At 40.5% G+C, this 25991-nt stretch overlaps 1 protein-coding gene across 5 annotated transcripts; it reads right to left on the reverse strand.

Annotated features, from left to right (window-relative positions):
• lpin1a (lipin 1a) lies at positions 1 to 25163 on the reverse strand. Of its 5 annotated transcripts, none has more exons than XM_051077399.1 (24): positions 24724 to 25163; positions 15979 to 16179; positions 15572 to 15667; positions 12482 to 12578; positions 12143 to 12380; positions 10463 to 10537; positions 10133 to 10225; positions 9777 to 9888; positions 8999 to 9230; positions 8497 to 8649; positions 8295 to 8388; positions 7965 to 8164; positions 7552 to 7645; positions 7077 to 7146; positions 6300 to 6386; positions 5853 to 5945; positions 5603 to 5664; positions 5358 to 5496; positions 4909 to 5057; positions 4625 to 4711; positions 4270 to 4422; positions 3823 to 3937; positions 3584 to 3687; positions 1 to 3469 (listed from the first exon to the last, which is right to left on the reverse strand). In XM_051077399.1, the coding sequence occupies exons 1-24, from the start codon at positions 24799 to 24801 to the stop codon at positions 3295 to 3297; spliced, it is 2997 nt and encodes a 998-aa protein (XP_050933356.1). In that variant the 5' UTR covers positions 24802 to 25163; the 3' UTR covers positions 1 to 3294. The 5 variants fall into 5 exon arrangements, with proteins under 5 accessions (XP_050933356.1, XP_050933352.1, XP_018522423.1 ...); XM_051077395.1 differs by having other exon boundaries at positions 9777 to 9891; positions 24724 to 25162; XM_018666907.2 differs by lacking the exon at positions 24724 to 25163 and adding an exon at positions 19280 to 19505 and having other exon boundaries at positions 9777 to 9891.
• Between the last annotated feature and the right edge of the window lie 828 nt (positions 25164 to 25991).

Raw genomic sequence — 25991 nt, forward strand, 5'->3', positions numbered from 1 at the left:
TAACGCAACAAAGCAGTCAGATGTGAGTTTATTGAAAAATGTGTCCACTGCTCAGATTTATTCAAACTACTTTGTTAACAATAGCTTGCACTGCACACTGCTTGGTAAACTGCTGCTTAGTGCCCAAAACATAACCTTTACAAAGGGAAGCAAAATGGATCAGCATTCATGTCAGCACAGAGACAGACTGGATAACTAGTCAAGACCTTTAATAGATCTTTCACAGAAAGAATGAGGTGATAATCATCAAAAAGATGATTTACTCTAAACATGTGGGAAGAGCACTGAGTTCATTAAGAAGAAGAATCATATGTTATCGTACTTTTGACTTCCATATTTCATAAATAAGATCATATAACTAGGAGATCCTTATACTGTAATTACAAAAAAATCAACAGAGAGATTTTAGGATTATCAGATTAAATGCCACCGACCTCGCACAGATTAAAGAGCTCTGTACTTTTGGCCCCATCAGTTGACACATTGACTTGACACTTGACACATCTGTGCATGTCTGATGTGCTAATAAAAATACTAAATCATGTCAAAGTAATGATGGTTTTATCTCATAACTGGTGGAAAACGATCTTATAATTGTGAGATAGGGAAGCCAAACTATTTAATCAGTTTTCCCTATTTTTCTAAGCGATATACTTCCATACAACAATTAGGTGACAAGACAGTCATCATTATGTCCACGTAAATATGCAGTTTAACGTTACAACAACATGCATCTTTTCCTCTTGCACAAATAACACCGGATCCCTCAGAGGAATATAAACATTATTCAGTTAAAGGTTAATTCCTGATTAATTTTCCTTTAGAGAGTCAATGACAGTACAGCATCAGACATATCTACGTATGTACAAACAGGATAACAGTCAGTTACAACCAATCAGAGATCTTACTAACAGTGTTCTGGCATTTTGATTTCACTTGTTTTTGTCAATCTAGCACACATTAATATCAGAGTACAAATATCTTTGTGAAATTCTAACTAAATGTAGTGAATTACTTTAAGATTTTTTTTGAAGATGACTTCAAATAATTTTCTTGAAGCTGTCAGGCATTAAAACTACTTTCAACTACCCTACTACCTGTTTTTCTGGGTAAACAGAGGAAGTTTACATGGGTTGATGTTGCTCTTTATTTTGCAAGAAAACTAGCCAACTTGTTGCCCAAGATAAAGTGGAGGCAACAAATGAAACCTATACACACACACACACACATATATATGTGTGTATGTATGTGTATATATATATATATATATATATATATATATATATACTACATGTTGATCTATTGCTTTAGTGGTCATATGGTGAAAACTGCTAACTACTGCTAACTTTACTAGAGAGTTAATTATAGCAATGGATGCAAGTGCATTTTGAATAAGCACCAATAAGAAAGTATTTTAGACAATATCTAAGCTGTCAAAAGCTTTTTTTGTTCACTTCATATAATCAAAAAATGAATATTATTCATTATTTACAGTGGTTTCCCCCATTTTAAGTTATACACATGGTAAAAATGAACAGACAGGCTTCAACCTCCCATAAATGCATTACAATAACTGGAATTTGATCAGTGGATGAGAAGATAAACGTCTGGTAGATGAAAGAAATACAAACAACAACAAAAATTAGATGTGTTTGTGGGGAGAAAATCTTACAATGTCTAAATATACTGCATTTAACTGTCCACTACAGGACAGAGCAGTGCTGTACATAAAAAGTATACAGATCTGTGCAGTGACAACATCATAAAACTGAAAATATATAACCATATCGTGTATATGGTTTACACAGTAATTGCATTGATGAGCATTAGTCATTAGAATAACACATACTGTGAGTGATTTACTGTATGTACTACATTCTAGCATATCACTGGAGTTAATTTATTCACGCATATAAAAACAGACATAAAGAACATAGACTGAAGTTAGTTGCATTGTCCTGCATTTATCTTGAGTATAGTCACTGAACATTTGTTAGAAAATGTACCAGAGCCACATCTTTCACAGTAGCACGGTCAAACGACCACCCGCATTTAGCTGGACCTGCAAAGGAGGTTGGCACAGAAGATGATTGGATACACAAACAATTTTTTGCATGTTCTACATGGTTTTACTGTAATGCAATGTGGTGTTTCTGGTGCAAAGTGTTATCTGAGGTCAGGAAAAAGTCAAGATTCTTTCCTAAACATTCTAAAAAATGAGTGATGCACCAAGAGGTTGAGTGTGTAATTCACATTTTATTGTCAGCTGTGGAGGCTGGTTATATGAGTGATCTTAAAGGGTTGCTTATTTAGAATTTGTGAAGTACAGTAGGATTTCTGTGAAAAAAATTCTTACTCAATTTACTGAATATGTAATTTGTGTGCCTTGTATAATATTAAACAAAGCAGTAGGTATTATGAGGACAGATAGACTGATTTTATACCAGCCTGCATTGGTGCATCTGTGACAAAAATTCTTCCCTTGCAAGCGTATGTTTTGTGTGGCAGCTTTTCTATCCACCAGTGTAAGTACAGAGCGGTGTGGGATGAAGGAGAGAGTGGTTATCAGTCCTACAGAGCTTTAAAAAAACATGCAGTGAAATATATTATATTCGTGTTCTGCAGTGTTGTGCATTGTCTGTGGAATGCATTCACAAGATTTACTCTTGTTTGTATTGTGTGTTTGTGCGTGTGTTGCATGTCAGTGCACTTGCAAACGTGCAATATGTGAATCTTCCTTGGGCAGAACCGTCAGTTAGTGTCACTCCCAAGCAACTGTTGAAATTCTTTTTTTTTGTTGTTTGTTTTTTTTAAACGATTTTTCTGACACAGCAGTCTATTTCCTATATTTTACCCTTAGTGCTGATTTTTGAGGTTTCCTGCTCTTGTTCCTCTTTTTTGTTTTCAACTTAAATGCCCCTATAGATTCACTGTAATATGGCTTTCTACCTTTGGGTTTCATAGTATGAGTCTCCAGGACTGCTTGTGTTCTCACTGTTGAACGATGGCACAGATTTGTTTATGTGGAATATTAAAAACTACTACTACTTTGAATCAGTAGTCGCAGACACATATCTTAAGTAACATTTTTAAACCTTGAAGGAGCCACATAGCTCAAGTCTTGTGTGATTTTCCAACACTGTTCTTGGATAAGTCTTTAATTCTCAAATAATCAGCATCTTCACTTTTAATCTGAGCTGCCAGCTTCATGATGAATCACAAAACCACTGACCAGTGTCGTGCGATGAAAAGCTGCAACGCTGTAGCCTTGATGCTGGTTTCCATGATGTTTCCTCAGCTTGTCTCAAGGTGCTGTGGGTCTTCTTCTTCTTCCTGGTTTGCTCCATCAGGAAGTTGTTTGCTCCAGTAGTTGCACTGGCCAAATGTATCAGAGCAGGGAAAGTCTGCCTCCTCATCTTGAACTAGGACTGGGAAGACGTGGTCGACCATATCGCAGAGACGCCCAAAGCTGAGAGGGAGACAGACAGACGTTTACAGATTTTACATCTGTGCACACACATGTGCAGAGTCAGATTACACGGATGAAAATCAAGAAAGAAAAGAAACAGAGAAGAAAGCTTACGAGGAGATATTGGTTTTGGCATGCTCCTGTATCAGCTCCCCCTTGGGATTGACGGTGAAAATCCTGTTCAGAGGAACACCAACCTCCTTATAGGAATATACATCCTGAAATCACACAAACACAAATGATCAGCATCGCAACCAAAAGCAACAGTTATGAGGTTATTAGGAAATATGAACAGGTAATTTCAAATAGTGCACAGACATAATCATTATTACCGTCACATGCAGTAGTCTTACCGTAGCTCTGTTGCCAAAGGCAGCATAGAAAGGTTCAGTGTTTGGGTAGAAAAGGTGCTTGATGTCAGACAGACACTCGATCTTAAACTTCTCTGGTTTCTTCTCAATCACCTCCCTGTACGACACAGCACATAACATTGAACACATTTTTATAGTTTTTTTTTTTTTCTTTAGTTTGTGCGTGTCGTTTGTCTTTGCCCATTCAATGGAGATTTGAAAGGGTAAGGGCTAAGTGAAATGAAAACATTTGCAACTACAATTTACATTTTACATTAACAGCAAAGTGCTCTGCTCTCTCTAGCACCGTGCAAGTGCATATTTAACACAAACAATGTAACTATCATTAAACTACCGATAAAAATTTCTACTTTGTTTTTATGGCTTCAAGGCCATATGAAATCTGATTACTCCAACGTAGCATGGTTGTATGTGTGGTGTGTGTCTGACCTGTGGAGGGCAGAAAAAAGACTGCTCGGGCTGAGCAGCACTGGCCCCATTGGCAGCATGGTTCCCCTCTCATTGACCCAGTGCAGGTACCCTCTCGTCATATCAGCCATGCCGATGGCCCTCGCTGAGCAGTACATGAATTTATATCCATTCCTGTGGCACAGAGAGAGCTCGTACTTAGCTGTGCACTGTGGTTTCCATAACAAATCACGAGAATATATGTGTAACAGTTTACCCATAATCTGTGTCAGTTAAAGGAAAATACACAGTGAGCAAAATAAATGAACAAATAAATGTGATATTTGTATTATAGAAGCTGATTTAAGCTGTGTGCAGACTGTAGGGTAGCACTCACAGGCTGACTCTGTGGTAGAGCCGTGCGATGCCCTGGTGGGTCCAGTCTTTACCCAGAGTGGGGAGGATGTGACCCAGGGTGTCAGACCTACAAGAAAGGAAACATCTCAAAAACAACGCAGATGTACTTGAGTGCTGCTTTCCTACATACAGGTGACCATCCCATTTACAGATTAGTGTATTTAACACAATGTACTTAGGAGACACCAAACCTTAAAGTTATGTAAAGCCTGACATCTACTGGTGAACAGCTGAAACTGGGGCAGCTAGACTGCTGTCTTTTACCTGGTGATGGTTCCATCTATATCTGAGATGATTATTTTATCATCCCAGCTCCAAAGATAGATTGTGCCATGGCAGCGACAGGTGCCCTGATACTGAGTGGTCACGCTGAACACCACATCATTAGGACCCTCCTTCAGCTGCAGGCTAGCCTATAAACACATACACCCAGTCTTGTTAGATAATCTACATATGGAACAAATGCAATAACACAACAACCTATGGCCCATTCACACTCTACTGCAGCAAAGTGTGGTCCAGATTTGGAGAGATTTATAGGTCCACGTGATGACAAAAATACATGTTTGTGAGAAGAGATATTATTTTGCTCACATTCTTTCCTTATCATAGTGAACCATGTGCTGTGCAATATAAAATATGCCATTGCTTGTTTTAATATGCAGGAAATTTCATCCATTAACATCAATAAAACCAGCTGTGGGAAAACATACCAGTTGCTCTGAGGTGAGCCGTAGAGTCTTCTTATAGCAGATGCTGCCAGAGCTCATGAGGGACTCTGACTGGCAGGATCCTGACACCTGGATGGGGGATCCGTGGTCCTCATCACTTGAGGATGACTCATCCTTCATTCTAAGAAATCAAAGGCAATCAAATTTGATATAAGATTAAGCTATTAAAAAACTGATGGTAATGTGAGGGTTATAATGACATATAAGCAGTAAATGTCTTAAGTAACCTGTTCACTGAGGCCATAGTGAGTGAGCCCTCTCCTCGGTCTCCTGCCTCTGTCACTGATTCCTGAAGTTCACAAAGGTTAAAGGTCACAACTAAGTTAATCAACTGAAATGTTGTGTTGACGTTGAGAAACTTATATGGCTCCCATCCTTTTTCCCCTCTGACAATCTTTACTGTGTAGTCAAGATTCACTATACTGTATACAGTATACTGAAGGTTTAGGACTCATGGCTAATAGTGTGTCTACTTACTGATTTGGAATCGCTGTTCCTGCTCCTCCATGAGAACCACCAGCGTCCTCCTTTCTTTGGCATCTTCTCCTTCATGATGTTCTCCACTGAAGCCTGGAGACAACCGTGCACATACAACTCAAAACTGACAGGAAAAAAACTCAAGGCAAAGCAAAGTTGAAAACACACACAGGTAAACCCACAAAACTAATGAACTGAAAGCACAAAAAAATAGAATTCAAAATGCAATGTACAACTTAACAAACAACAAACTTCAAACCACACTGAACTCCAACTATCTCACTAAAATAAAGGCAGGAACAGGTGATAACATGATGGCATGCAAAGGGCAAATGATTTAAAGTACTGTGTGTGTGTGGTGGTGTGTGTGTGTGTTGGGGGGGGGCAAAGACATGCTCTGACCATGCTCTGACCAACACTCAAAAGCAAAGCCAGAAAATATCATACAGGCTGGGACAGGCTGGAGCCAAACAGACCAGGGAGGCAGTATGAGAAGAGGCCAAAAGCAGAAAACACATAACTCAAACACCAACACTTATTGCACACAAACACCAGATGGGTGGTGGAGGAAAGAAAATAAGTAAATAAAAGGGAAAAAAAACATAAGAAGGGGGATAAAGACAAGACATTATTAAAGTGTTAGGAGAACAATTAGCTTTAAAGCAATATTTCACTGTGGTACAAGACTGGCAGCTTTGATGCGAGCTTCCCCATGTGTGTTCATCATCAGCCAATATGGCACATCAGACTGGTTATCCATCCATAACTCAGTTAGTGTGGTCAGCTTTGTTTGCTTTGGTTAAAGTAATAATCAAATCTTATCTTCAGTATTCATATTCTGTGTAGAATAATAGCTGAAATAGTTGAATATTGATTATGAGAGCCAGAGACAAATGTGAACACACTTTATTTGTTAACCTTTGGATGAATTTTTTTGGATGCTAACAATGAAAACATTGAACCAAAGTGAAACATTAGGTTAAGGAGAATTCATTGCAAAATGCTCTGGAGTGCACAGGGGTGTGATGCAGGGGGTTGCAGAACAGTAACAGACACCAAGCAATAATAATAATAATAATAATAATAATAATAATAATAATAAATTGAGATAGTCCATAATGAGCACTAACTTTTGATTATAATAGCTAAGTAATCTTCCGCCACTGATGATACCATAGCACACTGAGTAAAAATGAGACTATATTATCACTGTGGTGGTCTTACCTGCGGCAGAGGTTTCTGATAGACCTGCATGGCCAACATGACAGGAGCTGCTGTGTTCCAGTTGTAATACCTATATCAGATGACAGAGGGCGCTATAAGCACTCATTTACACCTCACACTTCTATCTGCAAAAAACGGCTGACATATTTGATTCTGAAGCAGGAATCATGACTGCAGCTGCTGCTGCTGAGGCTATCTGAAGAAATATTGAGAAATATGCCTGTTTGCTTTCTTGCCAAGAGTTTGATGAAAAAAAATCAAACTTTACTGTCTGGGTATGAAAGAAATTGTTGCTACACATATAAACATGCCCTTCACCTGAACAAGGTTTGCTATATTTATTAAAACCCATTAACAACAAAGACTGAACAAATCAAAATACGTATGAGTATTAATGTTTTCAGACTTTTAAAACAACAAATATCAGATGGCTGCCACAGTCTCTGCTCTCAGTTCTGAATACAGCAGTACATACTTGTTCCCTATCTTGACCACTAGATTAGGGTCATCAATGATGGAAGGGTTTTCAGAGAACTGCTGGTAGGAAATTGCCCTCTCCTGGAACTGCTCTGTAATACAAACACAAACACACACAAGAACACACACATTGGCAGACACATCGTTCAGCATTCTCTTGGGTAAATGTTCACATAAAGAGGACAGGAAACATACATTTACATGAATCATACTTTTTTAAAAATCTTTTCTTATATCTCTGGTTGTCTGGTTCAAAATGTCATATATTCTTGTAAAAACTGTACTATCACTTTAAAGATATAACATGATGCAAAACAGATAATGACTAGTTAGAATTTCCTTTGTGCAGCAGATGAGCTAATTCGGTCATATATTCTTTGCAGAGTAACTCATGCTCATTCCTTAACCTACCTCTTGTGATCTCCCTGTTGTCAGTGAGTCCCCCACACAAAGATATGGCGACATGAGGCAGGTCCCCTAATTGGTCGGACAAACTGTCCACGCCGCTGTCCATCCCGCTGCTGCCCACCGACTGTGGGGACTGATTAGCGCTCCGCACTCCCATCATCATCATCTCTGAGTCTCCTTTCATCGAGCTGCTGCCTCCGTCACTGAGGAAAGAGAGAAACACACACACACACTCAATACCTATACTGTTATATACAGCTGGTGCATATATTTGGGGTAGAGCATGCTTTGGACTCAACATGATTGGTGCATGTATATGTTTTTTTACAGTACCTTTTAGGGAAGTAGAGAGCAGCTACTTCAGGCTCCAGCTCTGTAATGTCATCCAGGTATATGCCATCAGCACCCAGGTGTTGGCTTCTCTTTTCTTAAAGGGACAATAACGCACTTCATTGGTAGCAGAGATAAAAGATGATTTTGTGGCATAGAGACGATTTTCTGTTCAAGAAAATCCCTTGTATTGCTTACTCATTACCTTTCCTCTTCGATGGTGAATCAGTTCTTCTGATGGGACTGCCTCTATTCCCACCTTCATCCAGATGATCAGGGAGAATCCTGGGAGACACTGAGCAGGCTGTTAGACCCTCCATCTCTGCACATGATGGCCCAACACTTTCCACCCGTCTCCCTGCGTAAAAAAAAGAAATGGCAAAGAATCAACTGATGCGTGAAAAGAAAAACTCATGGGTCACCAAGTTCTAAAATCAGTGTCTCCTGTTGATTTGTGGTTCATCCATGGAAAAGTTAACATGTGACACCATGTAATGTTTGCAAAACATGAATTCCCAAAAACTACCACTAGAGGTCACTAAAGGGCAAGTTCTGCAAGTCTGTCAAAGAGGCAGATGCCTAAGCTGTTTACAATCTGCAAACAAGTTCAGCTGTGGCTCAGAGAGTATTATCCTTAGATGACTCCCATCTTTTGCTTCGCAGATACGTCTTCGCAGATACAGCAAAATTTTGCTCCAGATTAATACCTTGTTCTCTTCCAGCTCTGTCCTCAGTCTTAGCGGTTAGTCCATCTCCATTTTTGCTTTCTTCAGTGTCCTTGTCCCCACCATGAGCAGTGCTTTCCCCTGACTGGGTGTTAAAGAGTGTGAGGGAAGGGGTTCCAGTGTCACTGATGGCTCTGAAGTGAGTGCTGTCTGACACTGGGATGGAGACTGCTGCGGCAGGGTCCTGCTTCTGGTGGGAGGTCAGGAAGGACGGCTGTAAGAGAGAGAGACAACTTTTCACACAATTTTCCTTTTTCTGCACTGAAGCTGTGTTTCTTTTAAGCCTTCCCTTCTTCATTTAACTTATCTTTGTCTTATCATGTGAGGTCTACCTCTCCATCCCTCACACTTTCCTTCCTTCACTCCCTTCCTTCCTTATACTGATTTGAAAACATTATTTATTCATTTGTTTAGATAGTGTTTATTGAAAAAATTTATTTCTTATGTGATAACATCAATTGAAAAAAATGCAGGAGACTTAAAGGAATAGTCAACAGTCTTTTTGGAAAGACGTTTATTGGCTTTCTTTAAATGAAAAGATAGATACCACTCTTATGTCTGTAAGTTCAATATGTAGTTGGAGCCTTCAGCCAGTTGGTTTAGTTTAGCATAAAGACTGGAACTAGGGAGAAACAGCTAGCCTGGTTTTATCTAAAGATAAAAAAAACACCTGTACAACACCTGTAAATCTGCCAGTCTGAATAAAATATGTACTGAGATGTTTTCTGCAATGTGTGTGTGTGTTTGAGTGTGTGAATACCTGGGCAGCCTGTGGCAGCTCCCCCCAGGTCCACAGCATTTCAGGATTATCTTTATTCTGACTGGTTAGCTCTGAGTCACTCTTTGGCGTTGATGACCGAGAGTCATCTGGGCTGCTGAGAGAGAGACAGTCAGGCACTTGACTTAGATCAGTTTGTAACTTTGTCATGCATAATAACCTTCAAAATACCCCCCAAAAAATAAAGCAGAAATCATTATATTACTAATTCCTCTTCCCAGTTTTAAACCACTTGTATCTGTTTCTTGCAAACTGTGATTTTCTCTCATTTGTACTCCATTTATACTCAGTCATACTCCACTGCCAGCATTCAGAGAGTGTAAAATTGAAGGTGATACCTAACAAGAGAAGAGAAGTGAGAGGTCTGCTGAGGACAAGAGATGGACAGACCACAGGGTGGAGGGATGGAGAGAGTCTCCTTAATCATATTACTACAGGAAGATCAAAAGACAGAGAGAGACAGGTGAAAACAGAAAAAAGGGGACATGGAAAGAGAAAGAGAAAGACAGCAAAACAGGGTTATTATCTACTAACACTGATGACAGAAAATGTATTAAAAATGCATGGTGCGATATGAACTGAATAAATAAGAAATTAATATTGTTAAAGAAGTTAACTAGACAGTTCATCGAGTGTGTGTATGTGTGTGCTGTGTGTTCAAACAATACCTCTGTGAATGGGTCCAATCAGTGCTGGGATGTGTGTGCATGACAGCTGTAGACCCCTGGTCACTGTACATAGGTCTGATCACAAACACACACATGCAGAGACATGTCAGTCATATATACACACACACACACTCATTATTTCACAACTTGTGCACACACCATGTTATATGTTGTAAATACACAGTGTTTCTGCAAGTCCAAATAAAGTAAAACAGTTTGGTTACACAAAAATGTTCTGAAACACCATTAATAGCCTGTGTATATCCACCATGAGACCTTTGCAACGTCTTTGACTGTAACAATACATCAAAACCCAGCATAGAAGATTTTCTCATCAAGTACAGTATGACATTAAGCAGACCCACATTCTTGCATGTCCCTGCCATGTGGTAAACCTCCTAAAAAAGGCTTGGAACCCCTGCAGTAAGGACGGCACTGCGAGCCATTATTTCAAAGAGACAGAGTGCACTGTGGGAACAGGACTAATCCTTGGAGCATGTCCAACAAACAGAGCTGGTTTTCACAGGGCTCCGAACAGACAAATACTAACATGTACACACAAGCAGACTCACATGTGAAATCCTTAAGTTGTTTTTTTTTTTGAGCATGTGATTTCATCTACTGAAATTTAAATACTGAACCGAGACATACGCAACATTAAAGGCTCTGAAAACGCATTCTCCCAATCAGCTTCTCACTTTGAGTAATGGTCACCTTCATAAACACACAATTTCCTGCCAAAGTGTGGACAGTCTCTGGTCTTTTCGCACTCACTGGTTTGATTGTCATTTTTAAGTCATGAATATTTTATGATACAGAGAAATACTTTAGGAGATTAAGATTTAAAGCCAAGTTTTCACAGGCTTTAAAGTGGCACAGATGGTGAGCTGACATTTTGATTATACAATCATTCGACAAGTCTAACCCTGACCTCTTAATTATATTTAAGCACTAACCCTAACAAGACTAAGAGGTGTTGATATTAGGTTGTAAGTAGTAAGTATTGAAGTATTAAGATATTAAGTATTAAAAAGATTTTTGAGGATCACCAAAGTCATTGTAACTCATCCTATGGGCACATTAATCTTTGTACAGAATGTCATGACAATCCATTCAGTAGCAGTTAAGACATTTAAGTCTGGATCACACTGTTTGACATTCACAGAGCCATAAAGCTAACACAGCTAAAAATGGACATTTTCCAATGAGGGCAATCACAGAATGTCTTTAGTTTACAGGGCTTTTTTGTATTCCTGTGTTTCAAATTCATTTGGTGCAAATGCACAAGCCCTTTTTTTAGACAGCTAGAACAACCACTTACACACTCTATCATGCGTGAAAAACATAAACACACAGTCTCTCCATTTAACAGAGTTTGAGGAGTTGTTGGCACAGGCGCATCAGATTCACAAACAACATTGTGACTGCTGACGAAGGTTGTTTACCGCAGCAATGGAACAGACTGACATGGCATTTAATAACCTTTCCCCCTCTCTATCTCTCTCTGACACACACACACAAACAAACACACCAACAAAATGACATGCAGAAAAAGGCCCCTCAAACTCCTCTAACACACAGAGATGAAAACCCATAATCTTTTGGCTCAAAGGTACTGGAAATATTATGGGATTTTTGCATATCCTGCTGCCCATGACAACCTCAAACACACACAATCACCTGCTGTTGTCACCCTCTCTCTCCTCATCTGAACTCAAGTCGATCGTAAACATGTCGTCATCCTCTGAGAACTCTTCCTCGCTCTCCTCTCTCCTCCCTCCTCCTCCTCCTCCTCCTCCCACTCCACCTCCCTCTGGCCGTGCCTTCCTCCTCCTCTTCCTCCTCTTCTTGGCCATCCCTCCATCACTTTGTTGTGGCCCCAGGCTCTGGACAGGAAGTGAGCTGCAGGGGATGGTCTCTGTGTATGTGGTGTGAGACATTGGCATAGAAACAATTAAACATATGCACAGTTTTGCAAATTCCAAAATTTTTTTTGTTGTTGTTTTTAGCAGGGCCTACCGTGGTGACGAGAAATGCCCCTGCCCAGCTGGGACTCCATCAACTCCTCCCCCGTAGACATGATGGGTGATGTCACCAGGTAGGACGGAACTACTTCCTGTCAACAGGGGAACACGACATTATGATTTGAGGTTACTATGATTGAAAATCATGCTTAACTTTCTACTGATTTAATAATATTTGATGTAAAATATTGATAGTGATGGGATATTTAAGTCTAGTTTTCTAGTCTTCACTGACTGATGAGACAAAAATGCTTTTTTTCCCCCACGTGGGTCTAAGTAATCTGGTGGGAATTTGGGTTTGAGCTCAGATTAGCAAAATCACACTGATTTACTCATCAGAATCTCACTACAGTGACTATACCAGAGAGAGAAGGACAGACAGATAGAGAGATAAGTCAGTAAGATAAAGAGATGATCCGAACAGCGCAGACTGACACATGCTTTGCACTGCACGTGTCATAACACAGTCCAGCACGGCTCAATTCATTTGATGGGAGAGGAAAAGGGACAGTGGTCAGAATGTGCACGATGCCAGGCCACAGCTCATCTGCTCTGGAAACATCCAAAACACTTTTGAGAGAAATTACAACATGGTTTTTTTGTTTGTTTTTTTAACCAAAGGTATTCAGAAAGTCCAGCCTGAAGGTTAATTTCCCTGCCAGAACATTTGGTTCATGTTTCACATGCAGGATCTATTTGCCAGCGCACAAGCCCCAACAAATCCTTAAGTTTAACTTTACACCCTGAGGAACAGAGAGGGAGAGAGTAAAAGGGGGTTGGGTACAGAGGCACAGAAGACTGGGCTCAGTGCCAAATAGTTCCTACAAAATGTGCTTGATCTTTTTTCATTCAGATCATTGAGATGATAATGCAGACTGTTACTGGAACAAAAAACACTTATGGAAGATGGATAATTTGTGTGCCATCTTGTCTATTTTCTGTTGGCTCGTAGCTTTGCATCCTGTTTGTCCTGTTCCTCTATCTCTGTATCTGGACGTCTGTCTGACATCTGTCTTCCTGTCTGTGTGGACTGTACACAGATCAGTGACAGCCAGATTCTGAGAGCATGTCTGTGTGCAATCGGCGGTAGAGAAGGTGAATTTGGCTGAGCTATAAATAGCCCTCTGGTGGTTTTCCACTCTGTGGAGGGAGAGTTATTTCAAGGAGAGGATTTGACATGAGGCCCAAACAGTGTAACAGACATGGCTGAAGAGAATTTAACAATGTTCTGTGTTTATTTGAATGAAGTGTCTGAGGAATTAAAATAAAAGCCTTAACCTCCCATTCATTCACCCACTCTAAAGAGAACCTATGGAACCTATTGGCTGTCGGAGATGGGTTCTTGTCTTTGACAGAGACAGGAAATGGAAACCAAATTAAGACAATGTAATCCTTCAGATTAGGAGTTAGATCTTCTCAGATTATGACATATTCCTTTTAATTCCTGATTTATCATTTATCCTTGCTTCCTCCATAAGTGTGCATCCCCCCCAAGGTCCCACGAATCCTTGCTTATCACCTTACAGAATCAGTTGTTTCAACAAAAGGAAATGTTCCCACGTCAGATGATTTTCTGCTGTATCTGCATTTGTGCTGCACATACTGTGTTTCCATTTTCTGTTGGTTTATTTCCAGGAAACTGAAGTCATGCTGGCCAACAGGATGCCACACAGGGACAGAGGCTCTTGTTCCTTGCTGTTGCTCAGCTTAGATTTCAGACAGTATGCTGCAGTAAAGTTTCTATCTGCATCAACAGAGACTCAGATCAGCAGACTGCTTTGTGATTTTGTTTTCCATTCAAAACAAACAGACGTAATTTGTCCATATGTCATCTGACTGGTAAGGTCATCTATCTCTCTGCCAAGATCTCTTTGTCCATATGATCACATCTGCTCCTTATCCTTTGTGATTGTTTGTTTCTCTCACTGCACCGCAGTACTTAAAGTTGAGTGGAGTCTGTGCTCTAAACCAGCACTTGCACTGCAGGAGTTTAATTTGTAAATGGACTGTACTTATATAGCGCTTTTCTAGTCTTTTCGACCACTCAAAGCGCTTCACACTACAGATCACATTCACCCCATTCACACACACATTCATACAGCACTTGTTCTATATATATAAGTGCTTTCTAATACATACACACACATTCACACACTGATGACACATCGGAGGCAATTTGGGGTTCAGTATCCAAGGATACTTCGGCACGCGGACTGGAGGAGCCGGGAATCAAACCACCAACCTTCTGATTGGTGGGCGACTGCTCTACCTCCTGAGCCACAGCCGCCGTAAGGCTTATTTGTTTGCTTTACTAAGGCCTTTATCACACTGACTGTTGCAAGGTGTCTCTAACACACATGGTTGTGCGGTAGGTTCTGCAGTGCACTTTATTTCCATCTGGCGCTGCATCACATTGTCTCGCCCAATGACAGCTGGGATAGGCTCCAGTCCCTCCTCCCCCTTTACTGGATAATATACTGGTATAGACAATGGATGGATGGACTGCATCACATTGGTTAATTGAATACTGCACATGCAAGCACACATACTGAGTAGAATAGACTATAGCAAGAACCTTGAAGTAAAATATGTATAATGACAGTCTTTCCAAGGATGTAAAATTCTGCCTCAGAGCAGTATATACAGGTGTGCAGTGTCTTGTCAGTTCAGATTTCATGACGTGACACTCATTTGAATCTCATTTAAGCTTTCCTGGTTAAAGTAAAATTATAAAAATTAAATGTTTTGTACTTCCAGCAGCTGTCCGACAGAACTCAGTCTCATGTTGCATTTCAGACTACAGGAGAGGAGGGACCTCCTCTGAGCTTGTCCGAGCATGAAAACTAGCAATCAGAGCAATTATAATAACAGCGACATGTAATTGAGGACACACAATAAGTGGTGAAACCAGTTATAACTACTACAAAGCAAGAGGAGCGAGACTTAAATTCCCTTTGAGTCCAAATTAAGCACTGCCTGTATTATATCACAGGCTGTATGACCTTCATGTCAGTAAGTTATGTTCCGTCCTATATTTGTGCCTGTTTACTGACTCAGACTAATGACTCTGTCAATCGTAACTCACCAGTGTGTTCTCCGTCTCTTTGACAAAAAAGGCCTCTCCATTCTCTCCCAGCTTCATGTGCAAACTCACTGGCTCTCCGTTGATCTCTATGTCCACCTGCAGGACAGAATAAAGAGACCTTTAACATGTTTTAAACCTCATTAGCCTCCACTCTGAGTTTTTGTGTTGACATAATTCAGTAACTTTTGGTTTTGTGAGTAAAAAAAAATTGCCTGAATGTACATCTTTTACTTGTAAAAGGGTTTTTATATTGCTACTTTTACTTAAGTAAAAGACTTGAATACTCCCTATACTCCAATGTTCCACCACTGATTTAAACTCTCAGATTACCTGTACACACAATATTCTGTACATACAGATGAAAAGCGAGAAAGAGAGTCAAAGGTAAGGGCGCTCTATAATCTCACCACTTTCTCACGTGACCGCAGCACACCCATCTTGCCGAAGCGGACGTGGAAGGGGGAGCACTGCAGGGAGCCATCGGGCTGCCGGACCACGATGACATCTATACATCCAGACAGCGTCGCAGGGTTGAGTCCTCTGTACAGCTCCTTGACCTGCACAAACACCTGGCCCGCCAACTGACCCACATAGTTCATGGTCTGTAACTGGAGACAGACAGGGAGAAAGAAAACGAGGGTGATGGTTTTTGTTAATTTCTACACTTTTCTTCTGTCCCTTTAAAAAGGTTTTATTTACATTTCAGACCCCAGGGTGTCACACAGCGGCAGGACAAATCATGACCTCTGATGGACCACAAGGCCACCACGTCATCCTGCCACATTAAAATACATTATTGATCCACTGAGTCCAGTTATGGCCCACACACACACACACCAGCTACTGTTGAAATCTCAGATGTTAGGCAGGTTGCTGAAACCACACACAGTGACAGTTTTCACATTCTTATCTCTACTCTTGTGGTGCTGCTGAGCGTGGGTTATGTCTGTGGGTGTGATTGGTGTGTGGGTGCGTGGATATGAAAACATTCTGCTTTTCCTAACAAATAAAAAAAAAATTTGATTTTGAGGGTTCTCTCTCAGAGTTGAAAACAAAAATCATGACAGTAAAACAAAAGTGCCTCTTCATTCTCCCCTGCAATGCAAGTAACTCCATCAGGGACGAGATTAATCATGTGGTGCCGTGCCAGTCTTTCTGATCCACTGCCTCTAATGCTCTCTGTTTAGAATGCCAAACATGGCCCTGGAGAGAGACAGAGACAGGGAAACGCATTCACTGGGCTGCGAGATCGGTGGTTGTTGATTCAGTTGGGGAGGTGGGGGGGCAAAGAGAGGGAGAGAGAAAAGAGCACACTCACTTTGTTGGAAAATAAGCTGATATTTTATGCTTTCACACATATACAGAAACATTAAAGACTATGAGACTGTTTACAAGCTCTGCGGCTGGTGTCTGTTGTATTGCGTGTTACACTATGTAATATACGAGCTAATGGCCTCCCAGCTTTGATTCATAGGAGTAACCACAGGTATGACATTAACGAGAGCACATTGTAAACAGATACTGATTATGGAGAGCACTGCAAACAGTCTGAAGCCAATATTGAGCAATGCAACAGATCTGAACATGTGCCTGATCATGTCAAGCCTTGGTAATGATTTATTCAACAAACTGTGCACCAATACGAGTGTTTCTTTAGCTTCAAACAAGTGTGAAAACATTTGTAGTTTTGCCAGTCAGAATCTGCTAAATGACGCATTCAAAGGAAGAGGAAATAAGAAAGATAGAGTGAGGGAAGAAGATAAAGCTAAGACAAGAGGAAAAGTAACACACACACACACACACAAAATATGTGATATCACTGTCTTACATATAACAAAGTGACCCTTGAAATCTCCACCTGCCACCTGCTTGTGCTGACTCAGATACATTGCATTCTCATGTCTCCTCTCTCTGTCTCCCACACACACACCACACACACATGCATCATTACAGTGTACCTCCGGGACAGATGGCCTAATATTTTGGCAGACTATGTAAGAACACTCTAATGATGAGGATGATTTGTTAACACGCATCAATTACTGTGAATCACTGTTCTGCTCTGATGACCCAGCATTATACAAACTATACTGTATGCACACACACACACCCAGCACAGGCTTGTTCTGACCAGCCTGCTATAACATCACAACACACCACAACACTGTTACTAAACCAGTGACACTCCTTTCAGAATTAGCCTCATGGTGCCTCTGCTTATATCATAGCACAAATTACAATCAGGTGTAAAAATATCACATGTGCATGATGCATACAGAAACAGACTTAAAAACTGGGTATTTTGGACTTCTCTTACTTTTAACGAGTCAGTGATGAGAAACACATTTTCCTACTCAACCAATATGCAAAGTTGTGGTTCAGTGGGACTGTATCTTTCCATATCTAAAATTCAGTGTCTGGAAAGACAAACTGACCATTCACCTCCATTATTTGAGGAGGATTTTTTTTTTTTTTTTTTTTTTTTTTTTTTGTTATTTGCGTGAACTGACCCTTTAGTTTCTTGTTGTGACTTAGTGCTCAAGAAGTGGGAGTGAGTTTATTTCACAATGATTACATAATTATTCGCCCCCTTTGTCTCACTCTCGCTCCCTTATCCATTTGTTTGCTATGTCTCGGACAAACACATGAGTACATGCGGTCATTCTCGGGCATGCGTCAGACCTGTTGTTGATCACTGTCAACATAGACCACGTGCAGACTGATGGGACCATTCATTCATTCACACACACACACACACACACATACACGCATACGCACGCCTGAACACACGAGGGCACACACTACTAAGGCCTTGCCCATGCTGAACAGCCAATCACAATGCTCCTCCATTATGTAATAGCCAATCACGAGACAACTCATAGGGTCATTGAGAGTCACTCAGTGAACCTGTTGTATTGTTTCACCAAAGAAACAACAAAACACTAAATGAACCTCGCCTTAATTAACTACTGAGGCAAGTGAGCAGCAACACTGAGTCAGGGCTACATTCAGTGAGTGTAACAGAAAAACCCCACAGAGGCTTAGTTAGTCAATATAAAACTTCAGCTCACTACAGTAATGACAGTGAGACCACCAGATATAAGAGAGGCAGAGAGAGGGAACAGAGAGGCTGAGGGACTTACAGATGATGAACATGATGTATGAAGGATTATCCAATTAAATCAATTTAATGTGGCTGGTGCAGCAGTCTGACACTCCGGTATTACTGTCTCTAACTAAATGGCATTAAAGTCAGACATTTACTCATTGTTTTCTGATAGGGTTTGTAATTGTGTATATATTTTTACTCATGGGTGACCTTATCCACGTGACTCTTCTCTGAATAAACAACACAAATAGACGAATATGCATTCTCTTTTCTTTTCTTTTTTTTTTGGACATAACATAATCTATGTCGAGACTGAAACAAATACAATTAAGAGAAAACAAGCTGCATCAACATAAGGCTCTTAAACTGCTCGTAGTATGACGCGTAGCCTGTGAGGCGACATGTAAACATCTGCACACGGGGTGAGGCTCTGCAGTCTGCACCTCAGCTCTGCCTCCATTCAAACAGCCGCACGTTACAAATACGCAACAACAAACAGAGACCCGGGTTAATATTGACAAAATAGGCTTTAAGGATATTTAAATCTGTCGGTGTGCTGCTGACAGCAGGGTTACGCTCGCAATTCCGTCTGTACTTACATTAATTATTGACGTCCCTTCTCGCTCGGGGATCTTTCCGCCATTCAAATTGTTCTGTTTTTTTTTTCTTTCCCACTTTACGTCCTCTGCTGTTTTCAGTTCCGACACGTGTCAGTCCCGAAATCACACATTGTCGGTTACAGATAAGCCTCGTTACGTTTTAACTCACATCGGATCTTGGATTCTCTGCTCAAGGCTGCTTCGCTATTTAACCCGCAGTTAAAATTATTCCTCCCACCGCCACCGGACCGCAAACACAGAGGGACCCGGTTGGCTGAGCCGGCGCTGACGTCACACAACGTCGACTGAAAAATCTTAAAATCATCTGTGTTATGATTTTCTTTAATGAGTTTATCTTATGCCTGTATTTATTACTCATACTTCTTTCATTTTAATTTAATGTATGTACGGTCTATACGTTACTAGGGCTAATGAAGCACTCTTTAATATTGGTTATGTGGTACTTTTTAAATCATTTAAATTAGCCCTCAGGAAGACCTCCTTTTGGGTTGTAACTAGTGTTTATCCTCTTCCACCATGACTCGTGCTTTGTCTTTTCAACACTAACAGATAGATCCCTGCAATCGACTGTTTAACCTCTGACCTTATGGAAAAGGGCTGCAGAGCTTCTGTACCGAAATTAACATATTAACAAATTATTAACATTTACAACATCACAGTAAGACTATTGTAAGAACCCTTTATTAATATGGTAAATGGTCCCTTATTAAAAAGTGACATTTTGCTCTCTCTGTGTCTGAAGCTGATGAGAGAGTAACATGCTGCAAAGCTGCAGCTGCTCTGATATTTCTCTCTGGGGTTTCAAGTGTTTCTCTGTATTTTGGATGTGTTTTTGCTGTCTCAGTCCTGAGCTTAAATCTGGTTCAAAATGAGCACAGCTGTCATTACAATTATTAACTGTCAATCAAGGGAGAGGACAAAAAAGGGATTTTAATCCATTCACATCTTTTTGATAGCGTTTTCTGGTCATCAGTACACTGTGCCCTCAGGCAAAGGGTGACATTAAATCTATAATAGGCAAACACTAAGTGCTTGGTTGTTATACTATAATATAAAGGCAGAAAGAGTATCTGAGGCCACATGAGGTTAAATTAGATTATCAAAATGTTCAGTGGGGATGACAGGTTAACACTGCCTTGTTCCTGTTGATTAAAGTATCACATTGCGCTTAATAATAATGCTCTGAAGTGCCATTCTGTATCAGTTCCTATTTTAACTTTGTAGAGAAGACACATGAAAACACAGTTACGGTGACTACACACTGTGTACTACATCCCACAGAGCTGGCTGAAAGCATACACACACACACACACACACACACACACACACACACACATAATTTTCTTCCTGTGTATGACTGAGAGAAGAGCAACAGCAAACAGGATCTTGTTTGTATTCTGAAGAAAGTCTAGTATGTGTAGCAGAGATAAGAATAGCAGTGACATTCAGGCGGCTTGAAGGCATCTGTATTTGTGCAATGTACTGACTGTGTCTCAGCTGTCAAAATTCAAATCTATCCACCTGCCCTGACACATTGAGGCTAGGCCAAGACATTGTCTCAGATGGTGAGCTTGGCTGTGGCAAGACTGGAAAGGCTAATGTCATTTGAAATAAAGATACTTGAGAGACTTGTTAAACTGTTTTCAAGTATAAAACCCACTATTTGCAACTACAAGCATATTGAGCCCTATCTATGTAATATAATGTGGTCATGCAGGAAGTTCCAAAACTACAACATTTTCAAAGTGAGACTGAGGGTTTTTTTTTTTGTCACCACAGTATAAGGTAACAGTCCAACAGTTTAGAAATATGCTATTATATGCTCTTTGCTATCAGTGAGCTTGAGGAGAAGGTTGCAACAGCCAGCAGCTAGTTAGCTTAGCTTAGTGTATCAACCAGAAACAAGGACAGCATTGTCTGAGGATATAAATCCGTTCTGTCTCATTTGTTTAATCTGTACAGAAAGTGTAAAAGGCGGTTGTCAGGCACTGAGCTGAGCTAACAGGCTGCTGGCTACAATTTTTTAATGAAGTGACAGATTTGAGTGGTGTCAATCTTCCTATTTAAATCTCAGCAAGAGAGCTCAAACTGTCAAACTCTTCCTTTAAGCGAAACATACTTCAGTAAGTTCAAGTAACATACATGTTATTTGACATATACTGGCAGTAAATGATAGCAAGTAATAAAAACTGTTATGCGTGTATGTAGCCTACGGCATCCATACGTTTTTTTTTTTTTCCGTTCACATGTAGCTGCATCAGTATACTGACTGGTCATAAATTTATCAGTTAGCAACAGAAGAGAGGAAGGCTTAGTTTCCAGTAACAGGCACGTGACATACATGACACATGTAGCATCATCTTTCTCCTTCACTGTCCTGCTGTACATAAAAATTGCTTCAGTATGGTACAGTATACATTATGTGTGAAGTATAGACTATCCCTGGTATGGCATGGTGTATATATGCCCTTTAGGAAGTACTGACGGTGCAAAGGGGGACGATGAAACTACACAGTATGTGTCTAAAAGAGACAGACACAGACAGTTGTGTAGCAGAGTCTGATGGTAACTGCAGATCAGTCAGATAATCCAGAACTCATGTAAAGCAGCTAATGGCGTCAGTTCCATACCAGTTGCTGGGAAACATTTACAGACATGCTTAGACCTGCTCAAGTAACACACATGCACACACACATCTAGCATCGAGCTCATCTATCATCTCAGTGATGTGCTGTCATTATTGGGATGTTCTCAACAGTCCAAATCCAAATTAGATTTCATGGATTTGACAATTTCTGTGTATAGTCATGTGAGTCATGTGACAAAAACGTCAAAGCTGTAAACATTTCTGCTACACAAACAACTGATTTATTTTCACTTCATATGGACAGAAAATGATATTAAATTCTTTTCTTTTTTTCCTTTCTGTGTTTGTCTTAATAGTTTTAATATGTCCCTGACTTCTGAAATCAGATTATAGTGAAGTTATGTAAGGTGCTACTCCCTGAATTGGCTCTCATGGCTTTTTGTTGTTGTTCAGTGATTCTAAGAAACAGTCCCCAAATTACACTCACATCCAACTGCTCCTACCCCTGTTTGTTATTCTAGACCACTTTTAGAGCGTGTTAATGCAACACACACACACACACACACACACACACACACACACACACACACACACACACACACACACACACACACACCCACAAAAGGAGAGTAGATAGAACATCTTTCAAGGAATGAGGGCCTGCAGAGAATAGGTTTTGTGTGTGAGTATGTGTGTGTGTGTGTGTGTGTGTGTGTGTGTGTGTGTGTGTGTGTGTACACAAAATTCCAGTCCCAGCATGTGCCACAGTTAATGACTCTATGGATCAATTTCTGCTGTTCGTCAATATATGCACACATACTTGTGCTGCGAAACTGTCATAGTCACTGATGGACACACATACACACACACACACACACACACACACACACTATCAACACCAGGCAGCCAGAGCGGGAACAAGGAAACACGTGTTGGGTTTTCTAAGAACTGAGTCATTCATCAGGGAGCAACAAGTAGCCAACTAGAGGGGAGAGAGGGAGGGGAGAAGTGGGACTCACAGAAAGAGATACAATATGGGGAGAGGAGAGTAGGCCAGAGAGAGAATTTGCAGAATGTTAATGTTTGTGTGCACATGGATGTATGACAGAGAAAAAAAAATGTTCAGAGGTCTGACAGGGGAGAAGAACTAGTTTATTTACTCCAGTGTGCAGGGTGGCTTTATTGCAGCTCAAGAACTTGTTACAAGGGAAAAAGAACTTTTAGAATAAAAACTGAGCAGCATGGAAGACTTTTCAATAAATAGATTTGAAAAGGGATTATCAAAACTATATTTTCAGTTTTATTATGATTATCTTTCTTCTCTTGAATTGTCCTCTATTTCCATGTTATTGTTATCCTTTCTTAAAGTCTTTTAATATTATTGAATTGACATTGTATTGAATTTTTCATTTTAAACTCTAATTCAAAAGACATATATGCAACATGCTGCACTTTCAAATTTAGTGCCTCACACTGGCTGCATGTCTGACTGTGTGGCCATGTGCTCTGCTGATGTGGCTGAGTTAATATTTGCTCTCTGCATGCATGAGCTGTATTGTCTGTGTGTATCTGTCTGTTTACTGTATGTATGTGGGTGTGTGTGGGTGGATGCTGGCTGATATCCCTCAGCTATTATGGCCCTGCAGTGTTACTTCATGTCAGACATGTGAGAGGGAGGGGGGGTGAAGAAGGTGGTTTGTTGAGGCAGGGGTAGCCTGATCTCTCCCAGGAACTCCGAGGTCAAGAATGCATTCATTTCATCACCAAGGAGACAGGGGTGTCGTCTAGGGGGATGGGCTGCATGCGCCAATCAGAAGGCTGCCTGAGCCACAACTGAACTATTGAACCCGCCCCCAATGTGGAGTCCTAGCAGACACACTCCACAGCTTTAGAAAAATCTGATTAGTTTGGTCTGCAAGGCCAGACATGGCGGGTTAAAGCTTTCTTACCATTGCCACCAATCCTATTTTGACCAAAACAACGATGTCTGACATATACTGGAACAAATATCTGCCTTATGATCAATAACTAATAGAACAACTGGGGTTGTTTTTTATTCAGTATTACAAATTGATGTTAAAAAACATATTTTCCCTCTTCTTATCCCACTTAGTGAAAAAAACTCTCACTGCCACTGGCTAACTACAGTATAGATGTAACAAATCCTCTTAAATAATGTGGAGTAGTTATTAGATTTCAAGGTTTATTAGCATCATAAATTAGATCATGCCTGGAGATATGAGCACATGGTCTATACTGCGCAGGCAGACAAAAGCTCACACACGCAGTCCGCAGAACCAGCATACCCATACTGAGAAGTGGCTGTAAAAAGCATACACACTGTACGCACAGGCACACATGCTTACTCTCACAAATGCAAACACACAAGAACAGAATGAGCGTGTTATTTGATCGCAGTGTTTTTGAGGACACTGTCATGTTTTCTTGGAAAGCAACCAAAGACCTTCTAACCAGTCAGGTGGTCCCTTATGCCTCTTCTCAGCTTCACACAAGGTACTTAAAGAAGCTTCATATTGCAGTTAATTCTCAGAAACAAGTTGATGTAGATGGCGGCGAACTTTTGCATTTCATTCAAACTGGGGTTTATGTTTTTCTACATTTAATAGAAACAGTCCTGCCACAGGTACATGTCATAGGATAGTAATGCTTGTAGGGTCACCTACTATCCTGAACTGACGCTGACGCTGTCATTCTAGCAAATCTAAACATTTGATTCTGTTCAATACAGATCCAGTGTAGACAAATCTCTGCACAAATACATCTTCCGTTTACTGTAAACAACTACACAGGACACATAGTATTTTAGTTTTCTTACCCAGGACCAGCTGTCATTGGGGCTGTCATCTTCATCCTGGCTGCTGAAGTCTTTCCCTTGCTCTTCCATGCGGGTCATGGCTCCATGACGTATAGTTCAACGTCCTGAGCTGCTGTACAGACTCTACGGTGAAATATGTCATAAACAGTCTCAGATCATTTCGAAACAGAAATCTTGCAGGAAAATTCAAGCTGGAAAAAGGAGTTGGTCAGTCCTCTGAGATGTTTGATGTGTCAAAAAATCTGCATGTTGTTTGTTGACTCTCTCCTGGTCAGCTTTCTATAAAGTCTTTATTGTCTTTGTTAACACAGTTTGACAATAGCCTACTTCTGGACAGATGCAGAACGTGCTCTTTGAACTCTGAAGGTCAACTGATGTAAATCTCTTCAGGATGGTGCAAAAACTCTTCTGGGTGGTTCTGGATGAATCCAGTGAGTCTTAAATCTGTGGGACTGTTTGAGTGAGTAGATGGTGCTTGCTTGACATGCAGTGAGTGTTTTAGCCTAAATTTATCAACGAGCATGTTCTGGGAATGGAGTACTTGGAGGAAACGTGAGAGGGTCCGGAGTTGTTGGACTGTCCTGCTGCTTCAGGTGCCCATCTGATGCCAGACACACACACACACACACACACACAGTCCAGTAAATACACATACACTGTGAATTTGTACCAAGTGACGATATATGACGGCAACAACTTTTTTCTAGTGTTTTCTTTCAAAACACTTCAACACCATATCTGCATGTCGTCTGCCTGTATATGTCCAATATGTCTGGAGCACTGGGAGCCTGGGAAAATAAAAGCAAAATGTAGAATTAATAACCTGAAAAATCCTGAAATCACCTTGCACCACACACACACACACACACACACACACACACACACACACACCACAGGGCTTCCGTGTGAGAGAGAGCATCTGAGGGCAGCAGCATGGCCTGACATCAAAGGTTAAAGTTTACCACTTGACTCTGTCCCCTTGTGACTCATAGCCATTTAGACTTTGAGGGTTCAGTATCCATTTTGCAGTCTCAAATATCTCCAAAACACTCAAGACACTGCTCGACAAAGCTCTGCCAGACAGGGAACAAGATCCTTTTTGTGCACTAAAGATGCTACTGAGGACTGAAGACGCTACTTTTTTTTTTACAACTTTTTTTTATGTCTCTTTTGTAAGTCTTACAAAGTTAGAACTACACTTGTTAGTCAGAATTAGCTGGATGAATATGAAGCTGATATAATTACTCAAAACTGCCACACATTTTTTA

The sequence above is a fragment of the Lates calcarifer genome, linkage group LG2 (genome assembly GCF_001640805.2).
Source record: "Lates calcarifer isolate ASB-BC8 linkage group LG2, TLL_Latcal_v3, whole genome shotgun sequence".
Classification (NCBI taxonomy): Eukaryota; Metazoa; Chordata; class Actinopteri; family Centropomidae; genus Lates; species Lates calcarifer.